This window comes from Genypterus blacodes, unplaced genomic scaffold, assembly GCF_046128005.1.
Source record: "Genypterus blacodes isolate CSIRO-AG114 ecotype Tasmania unplaced genomic scaffold, CSIRO-AGI_Gbla_v1 ptg000070l_1, whole genome shotgun sequence".
Taxonomy (NCBI): Eukaryota; Metazoa; Chordata; class Actinopteri; order Ophidiiformes; family Ophidiidae; genus Genypterus; species Genypterus blacodes.
In genome coordinates this window covers 5655360-5667835 of record NW_027466880.1, presented here as the reverse complement: position 1 = coordinate 5667835, position 12476 = coordinate 5655360, and the positions used below count along the sequence as shown (strand labels likewise).

At 38.4% G+C, this 12476-nt stretch overlaps 1 protein-coding gene across 1 annotated transcript in view; it reads right to left on the bottom strand.

The window, feature by feature from the left end:
* The window catches only part of LOC143005477 (plasma membrane calcium-transporting ATPase 1-like), an 86871-nt gene that overhangs the window by 31866 nt on the left and 42529 nt on the right, over positions 1-12476 (bottom strand). Inside the window, exons 6-7 of the mRNA XM_076156898.1 lie at positions 12049-12174; positions 7914-7949 (exon numbers count right to left, since the gene is read on the bottom strand). Coding sequence (XP_076013013.1) covers positions 7914-7949; positions 12049-12174 — 162 coding nt within the window. The remainder of the gene's footprint in view (positions 1-7913; positions 7950-12048; positions 12175-12476) is intronic.

Sequence of the window (12476 nt, the reverse complement as noted above, 5' to 3'; positions counted from 1 at the left end):
ACAGAGATGGACTGTCAGACACACAGTGTTGGTATTGCAGTGTTCAGAGCTGACTGTTGGGAACGAAAATAGATGGAGAAATCCTGATATACCTTCTAATTCCAACCCAACAACTGTCGTGTTTCACTGCTCTGCTCCTCGTTTACTGTTAATTTATCACCTGAGATCCATCTGCTTTTTATAGGTTCATGTGGTGCTTTAATCTGCTTGATCTGTATGCAATGGTTTACAGCATTAGAATAAAGTGGACCATATTCATAAAAGTCAACGGTAAATACAATGTGTCAAGCTAAACAGAATGGCCGTCTGGGAACAGAATGGCCGTCGGTTGAAGTCACAGGAGGACCAAAAAAGGGAAGATGGACTGGTAGCTGGAGGGATGCCTGCACATCTCATAGGCACTGCCAAGGTGCTCTGCATCTCTCCACCATTACTCGAATACGGACTATGTTTGCATGAAAGTGTATTTCCTATGCCTGTGTACATGTAATGTATATAAAAACAACTGAGTGAGGAACTGAGTTTCCCCTTGGGGATCAAAGTGTTTCTTCTTCTTCTTCTTCTATAATTTGGATCTGCAGAACGTTTTAATGTGGTTGTGTGGGTACTTCACTCAATTCACTTGCAAAAGATTTGATGAGAGACAAACTGCATAGAGACACTGCTAAGGGGACCAGCACACTGCAGGAAGGTCCTGAAGAGAAGAGCCTGAACATATACTGTGAGCCAAAAGCAGGTCTTGTTTTTTTTATGTGGTGCTTTTATCAATCCCTCACAGGACATGCAAAGGAGTGAAGTGTGTGAAAGCTAAAAACTGAAAAACAGCTGGTAAAAAGACCAATACATGTATGAATGTGGGGTGGTATCCACATGGCGCTGACATTAAGGGTGAATTCAAACGGATGTTACCTTTTAGGAATATGACCCAGTATATGTACCCACTTTTTCCTGCCTGAATGGTGATGTTTGATGTGACGTTAGTACTTGTGAACGATAGTTCCACATAAAGGAAAACATGGAACCAAACTCATGGAAACAATAGTATATTCAAATCCCAATGAATTCATAACAACTGTGTACATTTGTTTGCGTGACAATGCAAAGCTCACTTATGATAATCAATATGCAGCTTTGAATGGATCATCTACATACAGCTGCCAGCTGCAGAGGAGTTTCCTGTTTTGAACCTGATGTTAAGTCTTTTCTCCACTATGATGTAATGTAGGGGAGCAAAATTGACTATTGAAATCTAAGTAATGTAAAATATCTGAGAATATCTGCAAATCGAGTGCAACAATACACAGTTTGATAAGATAAAGAGAAAAAGAGAAACTAATTCACTCTGCAGCAGCAGCGCATTGGCAATGGCTTAATGTTGGAATCCATTTTGTGCAAAACATGGATTGTGGATTTTGTTGTTGGGTGACTAACTGGTTAGCTAAAGCTGCAGAGCAAGTATGCATAGCAAGTACAAACTACGGTACATAGGGATTGGGGATGAATTCAGGAGAGGTTTTTAAAAAATCCACATCAGCTGAATGCTTCCTGTTTGAAGATGTCAAGTATTTATCAGCGACTAAGATCTGCAGGTCAGATCCTTCTTGTCAGGATTTCACACTTAGTAAAAAGGTTTACGCTTATTTGCCATTGAAATATAAGAACTCCTTTATAAATTTTCATAATAAATCAATATTTACTGTAAAATTACTTACATACATACACCCAGCATGACCTGTCTCTCAGCCATTTTTATTTTCGGCAGATAACCAGAACTTAATAAAACTACATTTTCCAGGCATTGTTGTGATAAATCCAGCAAGTCGCACAAACTCAGTATAATTGAGCAAGAATAGAGGATGGCAAGATTTCTCATAGCAACCATCGCTGGTTGGTAATGTAATTCAAAGGCAGAAATAGCTTAAATGCAAGACAAAAATTGTATTCCCCCCTCTTTAGGAGATTCCTGAAGAAATTGCATATTATCCACACCCGCTTCCTGTGTGCAACCGACCAAAATTCCCTGAAATGTTTACATGGATGGACATCACTGTGTTGGCACAACCACTACAAATTTATTTTACAGATTGAAAAGCAGGTACGGAAGTCTAATCTGGCTGGGACACTCATATTAGATACGCTTGCATTGAGTGGAATTTGAGACTCCCAAAAAATGTCCACCCAGTGGTTCCGGGCTTTCATACAAATGCTCAAAAGATCAATTATATTGTTTAATTTCCTCTTATTGTTCCGCATGTCAAAACTCAGAAATTAAATTTGATCACAATATGATTAAGGGCAGACTCATGCCCAACATACCTCCTGCAGAACAGCACGATGTAGTAGTGGCGTTGCTGTGATCAAAAGTTATGAATTATTACATTACATTACATTACGATCATTTGGCAGACGCTTTTATCCAAAGCGACTTACATTACATTACCACCCTTCGCAGAGGGGGGAGCAATTGAGGGTTCGGTGCCTTGCTCAGGGGCGCCTCGGCAGGGGCTCGAACCGGCAACCCTCTGGTTCCCAAGTGGAAGCTCTACCCACTGAGCCACTGCCTGCCTTGAAGGAAGTCATAAAACTGGACTTGAAACCTGGACTGGACTGAAACAGAAGGCTAGTGTCTTGCCAGCTACAAATACTAAGAATTAATTCTATTACACACAAATGAGCAAACCAGTTGCCAGAGTTCTGTGAATTTATGCCTGCTGATTTTTGATTAACATAGCCATGACACTGTGTCACAGAGCAGAGCTGACCATCGTGCTATTAAGTGCTAAGATGAAATTGTGATGACAGGTGGTTTTGTTATGCAGAACAATAGGAGAAAATCACATCACTATCTATTAAGCATTTCTATTGGAAAGTTTCTTGTGCATGTGCAAACATGATTTTAGGGACTCAATTTTGGCTTTGTCATGTAATCCACTGCTGTGGACTGCACAGCCCTTGGTTTCATAATTTGAAGTTCAAGTCAAAATGGTTAGGACAGCTGTGAAATTCAGTTTCCTAAGATGATACCAGAGTGAATGTTCAGGAAGTACAGGTTCTCAGGTTCTAGTTTGACCTAATTAATAAGTAACATCATCGTTATATCAATTTCAGTGACTTTTCAAGAGCTTTTATTATATTAATTCAGATAATTTTTCAACATATTTCCCAGACTATTTCAGGAATTTTGTGACCATAGAACCCTGAAATGTAGATTTTCTTCTCATTCTTTTATTCTTTTCATTCTGCCAGCGAAAAATCAACCTTACTATTTTGTGCTGGAGGCATATTTAACAGGCAGCACCTCCTATACGACTACATGAAAAAAAAGTTCTGAAATGGCAGGAGGTTGCTACCAGTGAATGCTGCTTTACAGCAGACTGACCATCAGTCCAACCAAGACAGAATAATGGAAGAAAGGAAGATATTCCAACATGTAGTGAGGATCATAGGTTAAAAGTAGGGGTGTCAAACCAGGAAACTGAGCATGACCAGAGCTTACTAACACAGCTTTACAAAGGACTCAGTTGACAGTGACACCCACTGAACAATGCACAGAACTTTAAAAAAAATGGGAAAATGTATGGTGGTCAGAGAGGGACAGGATGTGTCTCACGGTCAAAAAGGACAAGGAACAAACTCAAAGGATTACCTGTAAATCAACACATTAACAATACAAAAACCACAGCAAAAAGAGAAGGTAAAGAAGGTTAAGAAACTCCAGAAAAAGACAGGGACAGCACTGGAAGAGTCGAACAGGGATTACAAGACAGCATGAAGTCCTGAGCAACACCCTGGAAAGAGGCAACAGTAAGATAAACAAGATGAATTAAAGCAAAAAGAGGATACACAACAGAACACACAGACCACAGCCCACTAAAATTGCAAGGGTGCAACTCCCACACACAAGACTGAGCCACTTCATCAGTCATCCACTTTATGCTAATTATCTCGACAAAAACAAAAAATGACAAAAATTGGAAAATTATGAGAGGCTGTCACTAAATCACACAATGCAAATTCTTCTTCTCTGATTGGCTCATTTAGGACCTTCAATGCAATCTATCTTTTGTCATTGGTGGCTGCAGCCTATGTGTCATAATATGTATTGTATATGTTTATATATAAAAACACAACAAACATTATCTCAATGCTGCCTTGATGTAAGACCATTATTGTGAAAAGGAAATTGATGTCAAGAGCACATAAACCAAAATTGTAATAACAATAATGATATACTGAATGCCAAAACATGTTTGGTGTTGCATAGGATTGCGTTTACAACTGGCTCCAACAAAACTATGAAGGAAGGAAAAATTGTGTGTGTCATTTTCTGAAACAAGCAGCTCAGCCAGATAAAATGTGCTGTCAAAAGTTGAATAGCATATAAGTGCTGAGGTACCGGATGATGTAATTCTTGGGTCAAAGATGGACTGCGAGGAACTTGTTCTTTTGGTGTAAATGCAACCGATGCTGTACAAAAAAGGAACAACTTTCATGACCTAACATGAAGAAATGATGGGTGGACAATAACTAGCGCCAAATTCACTGTTGCTTGTAATTGGTTTAGGTCTTGTGGGGGAACACGTAGATGCTCTGACCCAGTCATCTAGACTTCAGTTTGGCTGTTGTAAAAGTAGCTCAAATCCGTACGCTTACACATTATACCTGCTTCCAACACATCAACTATCATATATCATCATATTTACTGAATATACAATGCATATGATATATAATATACAGGTGCAGCTCAATGAATAAGAATATTGTGGAATAGTAAATTAATTTCCGTAATTCGATTTAAAAAGTGAAAGTCTCATATATTATAGATTCATTACACACAAAGTGAAATATTTCAAGCCTTTATTTGTTTTATGTATGGCTTACAGCTCATGAAACCCCCAAGTTCAGTATCTCAGAAAATTGTAATATTGTGAAAAAGTTGAATATTGTCCCACTCAATCAGCTAATTAACTCGAATCACCTGCAATGGTTTCCTGAGCCTTTAAATTGTCTCTCAGTCTGGTTCAATAGGCTGCACAACATGGGGAAGACGACCATATTCTAATTTATTGAGCTGCACCTGTGTGTATAGCTGCACCTGTGTGTGTATATATATATATATATATATATAGGTCTTGTGGGGGTCTTGTGAATGTTGAATGTATGTGGGTGACCAGGCTGGTGACCAGCATGAAGAGGGGGAGGTGCAAGGCTGTGTATGGTTCTTCCACACGCTACTGAGGCCCCTGTTCCTTACTTTTTGTGCACTGTTTTGTATGATGATATTGTATGAAATAAAGGTTGGTCAAATGTTCCTTAAATGAGATGTCAACATTCACAATCTACACTCCTCAATTTGATTTGGAAATCTGTTTTCCAGGGGATTAGTCGGGGCATACTGCTGTATATATTTTGTTTCATGTATTATGATTGGACATCATGTTGGATAGTTCAGGTTTACAACAAGAGGGACGCCATGCACTGTTGTTCAAAGGAACTGAGTGAGTGTGTGTGTGTGTTAGTAAGTGAGAGTGTTTGTATAGCTCAAGAGGTATTCTGTCTGCAGCAGATGCTCAATCCCCGGGAAGTAGTAAAGAGGGGGATTTCTGAATGTCTGAGCATCTGAGAGAGACAGAGAGAGCTTTCAGCTGTGTTAGATCACAGACTTATGATCTTGAATCTTGTATCTATAGCAAATGCACATATAAACTAGGCATCCTTCCCCCCATTGTATGTACTTCGTACCCCCCTTATTGTTTGTACTTATCTTGTACTTATTATCTACTTGCATTCTTGCACTTTTTCATTATTGCACTAGTTGGGTGATTTCTGATTTCTGAGTCTTGTTTTTTCATGCTGTACTGTAACTGTTGCACAGTAATTTCCCTCGGGATAATAAAATGTCATCTTATCTTCTCTTATCTTATCTTTATTGGGTTGTGGCCTACATGTAGCATATAGCTGCTGTATATGTATAGCTATATGTCAAATGTAAAAGTCCAAAAGATAGTGGTCAGGAATCATATTAAATCATATTCCACATCATTGGAAACGTATAGCATGACTATCTATGTAACAATCTAACTTGAGGTGTTGAAAACAGAATTTAGGTGTCTATTACTCGTAAAATGTATGCAACAGGAGTCACCACAAAAACTGCAGTGGGAATTTAAAAAAGACGGCATGACATAAAAAGGCAAACCAAAGAAAAGGTTTCATTTCACAAATCCCGAGCCACAACAACCGGTGCATTCCCATTTAGTGTGTTGAATGTCTTGGTTGAATGTGGGGAAATTGATGTATCTGTTTGTGTATTGTAACAGTGTATTCAGCACCAGGAACAGAATTGACATTACAACAAAAAAACTCAAATTTGCACCTGTACTTTGGAGGTGGGGACATTGCTTGAGGAACTGACCTCTGCTTATTGTGTGGCACTTTAGTAAATTGAACACAATATGTAATTACCCACACTTCAAATAATCCATGTTTTTCAAATAATCCAATCCAGGCCTGTTATTTGCAAGATCCCTCCATAAATGCATAAGCAATTAGGAGAGAAGTGCACCTTGCGATGACCCAGTGAGCTACGTGGTTTTGTATTTAAAAGAAATCAGAAGTTTGAAAAAAAAAACAAATCTGAATGCTTCAAATCTGTGCCCCAATCAAGCACAGAAGACAAAATAGTACATTTGGCCCTCAATGTTCAGAGTTGCACTATGTAAATGTTCGATTTTCTTTTCATAGTATCTCCATGTCCATGTCCAGTCCAAAGCTCTGAGGCTGATGGGATCAAATAATCATGTGTGCCCACTGCATATTCAGATGTGTGGTAATAAGGGTTTCCAGTAAAGCATGCCCTTCCCCTATATGTCGGATAGAGACAGACAGACAGAGATAACTGACAAAGACAGAATGTGTATGCATGCTTACAGTCTTGTGTTACTTACACCGCAGAAAATGGTCCCACAAAAACCGCCATGTGCATGTTAACCAGCACACAACTGAATGAAGTGTTTATATTGCCATCTTTACACTTAATATACAATAAAGTTATGAATGTATGTCCGACATGTCAAAAGATCAAAGTCAGAGGTGGTTGACTTGGTGGCGGTGGTTAACACTTGCTTATCTTACCTCTGAATTGAACCAATAATTGGTCCTACGGCCCTGACTCCACAAATTCTGAAGCAGTCCTTATAATAACCTACACATATATCAGCTCTACCAGTGTAAACTATGCAATCATATAGTGTCTCCTCAGACAAGGCTACCAGGATTCATGAAACATTTGTGTTTTTCTAAGTTGTATTCATAGTGATATCACTCACAGCTTTCTTTCTTTAGACAAATACTGTTTACGAAGCTCGGAATTATGGTTCATACTCACCTGTTACATCCCAGTTCAGACAATGCAGTCTTAGAAGCATCATAATAGGTTGACAAGCCACAAATATAAATTCCATGTGATCACAAAGTAATTACCAGGAATTTGTGTTCAGGTTATTGGCAAATGAAGTGAACGCAAATTCACAGTACTGCGCAATGTGAACCAATGCCAAGATGAAGCCACTAAAGCTGGCAGCTTTTGAGTCAACGCTACACATACTGAACCCTAGTATTCTTCATCCCACTTTGAATGTTGGAGATGCTGGGATTAGGCAATGCAGACAAAATGAATCAGTTTGAAGTTGAGAGTTGCACCCTTTGACAGGTAAAGCAAGGTGAGAGAACTTCCCCCCTTTATAAAGCATGTGGAAGGAAAGCGCAGAAGCATGAAACAGAAGGACTACAGAGACAATAGAGATACACTCCCATCCTGCCGCTAAATGGAGAGCAGGGTTGGAGGGTGTAGGAGTGGATGGAGGGAACTGAGGAGAGGAATAGAGGGACAGATGGTTGAATGGAGGGGTTACCTTTGTTGCGATTTTCGGGGGGTCCTTGTTTTTTACCTGTTCGGACAGAGGAGAGAATGCGGAATGCTGATAACATGGCTCAAAGGAAATGAAAAAAATCATAATGAAAGAAAAGAAAATCATAAGGGGTTAAATCTAACAAATCCACAGTATGTGTTTTATGTGTTTGGGCAGTCAGACCAGAAAGACAGACAACTCACTGGGTTTAGTGTTGTAAGGCAACATCATTACAGTATTACACAGAAGCAATGCTATGTGCAAGAGAGGTGGCACTGATAACTGACGTGATGACACAGTCCCAGGATATCAGTATCCTCATCAGAAACCCAATTCATTTTGTTGCGAATGCAGTGGAGTAAAATAACTCATCTGCAGCAGCTTTTAGGAAGGCTGTGATGCTGTCTGTAGGGGTGAATGTGACTCATTGAGAACATTAGATATCCTGACATGACAAATGTGTTAATTCTTAATTTGCCAACTATTAAATATGTCTTTCTGATTTTGATTATGATTAACATGAGTGAGGATAGTTTGACACAGGCATGTTCCTTCAATTATAAATGTTAACTAATTTACTGTTTATGTTGAAAGACGCTTAACTATTTCCTCATTTACATTTTAAGTAATCTATTCAAATTACATTACAAATTATTGATCAATAGTTTGCGTGCTTGGAACTAAATGAGGGATTACAATGTTACAATTGTACAGTCCCCACTATGCTCCCTTTGGTTTCACACAGATCTAAGTGAACCAAATGTGAGAATTGTCTGCATTGGTCAGAAATGTTTGCTGCAGAATTTCAAAAAACAAATCAGGAAGATACTATGCCTCAATAACTAAATAACATGAATCAAAAATGAAACTATGAGAATTTCCTGGTGGTAGTAATGATTTGGTCCATATAGAAAAACTTTTGGAGCAGAAGCTGCAGTTGACGTGACAGTAGAAATCAAATGCATTGAGCCAATGGGGGAATGATACCCTAGTCTCAGAACTGTATTTAAGTTTTGATTTGATATGAACGTACTGTATTTCATTACCCACACTGGTTCTGTACTGGAATTTCTTTTTACATGGGAAGTAGCATGAATGGAACAAAAACAGGTTAATTAAATCTCCCATTCTATATTGCAGGTATTCTTGTAGGGACTGTTCAATATTACAAAGTGCTCTCTCCATTATCAGAGCGCTGTAACATTCCAACCACTTAATTGTTTGATGGCCCACATGTGCAGCACATGTTGATTTGGATAAAAAGGCTCTGCCTCTCTTCGAAAAACGTTAGACAACAATAACAATAATTGTACAACCTTCTTTCCTTTTCTCTTTCTCTCTCTTTTTACCCTTAGTTTTGTATAAAAAACAATATCCAAAATGCCCCATAACTGTATGCGCACTGTCATGTCAAATGCTTGCTTCAATAAAGATATACAACAACAAAAAGGCTCAGAATCGACAGTCTTTTCTTGATTGTTCATTTATACCAGGGGTCAGCAACCTTTACTATCAAAAGAGCCATTTCTGGCCATTTTAGCCAAAAGAAAAATCTGTCTGGAGCCGCAAAACATACTTGAGCCTTATAATGAAGGTAACACAGTCTATTAAGTCTGAATTAGACTTTACTAATTTAATAATCATGACTAATCATTGCAAATGAGCATTCAATCAAATGTTTTACCTCATATGTCGACTCTGCAGTCGACTATATATGATTATTTGGTACTTTAACTCTTCATCCATTACAATAATACCATGTTTTACCTTTATGAAATTATAGAACTACAACAAAGAAAACGTTAAGTATAATTGTGATATTTTTGTTGGGTGTTGCTATTACCAACAAAACTGAACAATAGTGAAGTGGAGAAGTTCTGTTCTGTTCGGCCCATAAGAGCTCATACACCTACACAGCAGCTCTGTCTGCTCAATATCGTTTACATCCTCATCACAGCTAACCGAGTCTACTGGAGCTGAACTGATGTCCACGATTTCCTGACTGGTGATATTTGTTGCCAGTTTCATGTCTCTGCCTCTGACAGTTAGAGGCATATCTTTAAATTTCTGAACTCAAACTCAGTTTTATTTTTGTCTGAGAATAAATGATATTTTAATGAACAACTCTTTCATGTATTCACTATCTCCTGAGCATCGAGCAGAAGTATTGGAGTTTGGAGATTTGATCGTATTCTTAAAAGTAAGTTTGCTCTGTTCTGTTTTTGCATTAGTTCCGACATCACTCTCTGTCTCTCAACCAAGCAGAAAAGGCGCCGGGTAGTACATGTTGGCTATGACACACATTTTAGTTGCCGAAATTTAAAAATAAATTTTAATTCGGTGTATAAGCTACACATTTTTACAATTGGAGAATGAAAAACTCACAACAATAATACATGACAAGGAAAACAAAAAAAAACATTTCCATATAATTTTTGTCAAAACCAAAGGGAGCCACTGGAGATGGCAAAAGAGCCACGCGCAGCTCCTGAGCAGCAGGTTGCCAACCCCTGACCTTTACAATACAGTGAAACAGCCATCTTGAGAATGTAGTAACAAGCAAGCATGGAATTGCAATAACACTGTTTATTGTAAAAGGAGGTTTATCAAGGTCAAACACAAGATGAACACACACACACACACACACACACACACACACACTTATTATTATTACTCAGGCAGTCATTTTTGATTGATGACACACACTGCACTGCTGCACTTTTTCTAACTGCAGTGTGTTCTATGCTTGTGAAATAACGTGTGTGTTTGTGTGGATGCGTGCATATGTTCATTGTTGCTGGCTGATTGTTGTTGTCAGTTCATTCATCTAAATCAGAAAGCTGCTATTTTGCCAATTTGAACGAGATGGTGGTAGAAAAGGTTACAAGGAACAAAACAGTGGTTTTGTTTTAAAAGTGTGTGACACATGGAGGCCGAAATCGATGTATCTCTCTTCATTGAACTGACACACCCCAAATCACTGCCTGAGGAAAGAAAACAACCAAACAGAAACAAACTGAAAAGAAGAGATGATTCAAAGGGGGTAGGCAATACAAAGACACAGCAGATGACACTGTCTGTTCACTGATTCCACTTCAAAAAGACACTTAAATAGGGTCAACAGGTAAAGAGCAATAGATTATCAGAAGTTACTTATTTAACTACAATAAACCAAGTCTACATCTAAGATTGTCATTAATTATAAAAAGACCAGAATGAGAAATTGAGATGAAAGTTGTGTTTTTCAAGGTTATTTGTGTGGAAGTGCAGTGATGCTGATGGATTTGAAATTATTACAATTAAATTATAATTATTATACTTACCATTCAAGAGTCAGTCTCTGCTGACACAGTGATATAGAGGGAATCCTAATGCACCCTACTACCCTGAAAATGGATTTTGATTTTAGCAAATCTATCAGCTTTGTCCCACTGATTGTAAATCTAAGCCTTACTGACTCATCCATTGTACTCATCCAACTGTATATCTGTGTATAACTCCCATTGAATGGATGGTTAATGATAAAAGCGTTGACTGCAGGTTCCAGTACGTGACAGATAAAGGAATAGTACTTTTTGTCTGTTTTTGTTTGCTAAATGTGTTTTATATTTTTCACAATTCTTTAATTCAACTTCAATTCACCATCTTCCCGATGTAGTCTTTTGTTGTTCTATCTTCCTGTTTCAGTTGTTTGATAAATTGTTTCACCATCCACTCTGTTATGAGGTTCACCGAAATCTCATGGCAGTGAGTACCCCATTTCCACCATCTATCCTCATCTTCAGTTGTCAAGCAGAATAAAGTTAGATCCTGATCTTCATCTGTCATCTAGGAATTCTTGGGTCTTTTAAATATGACTTATCTGACTCCATGTTCTGTTGCTTGCTATGCCAGAAATCTGATGGCTTGGATTGATTTAGTTCAGCCTGGGTCAAGTGAGACTGTACGAGAGTAAAGCAGGCTGTCATTATGGCACAGATCAGTATGACTGGTCACTGTGGCAGACCGGAGCCATGAGAATGTGAGAACAGCAGACCTGTACTCAAAGTACTACACCCCCTGAACCACATTCAACACATCTGTCTGATTGTTCTTTAAGACATTGTTAGTGAGACATGCCACATGGTATATTTCTTACTTTTCTTGACCTTCTTCTCTTCGTCATTCTCACTGGCACCCAGCAAAGTGAAAATGATGCCTGTCTGAGAGTTCAGGCCAACAGCTGACACTACCATTCTACCCGATCCTTCCATCACATGGGTTCCTGAGGGAAGATGGGAGTCATGACAGAAAACATAGTCAGTCATGATCATTATGCAGTATTAATATAATTTCTATGCTTTTAACAGTAATTTTATCATTATTTCCCGGAAGAACTTTCTGAGTATTAGCACTATTATTTTGATGAAAATTACAGAGGCTGCTGAGACACTGTAAGTCAGTTGAACCATGTGGGAGTTTGACAGAAAAGTATCCTTTATCGTGGAAACATGCCCATCTCCAAAACTGATACAATGCGTAAATTGATTACATTTTTTTTATGGAACTGATCAGCAATGAACTATA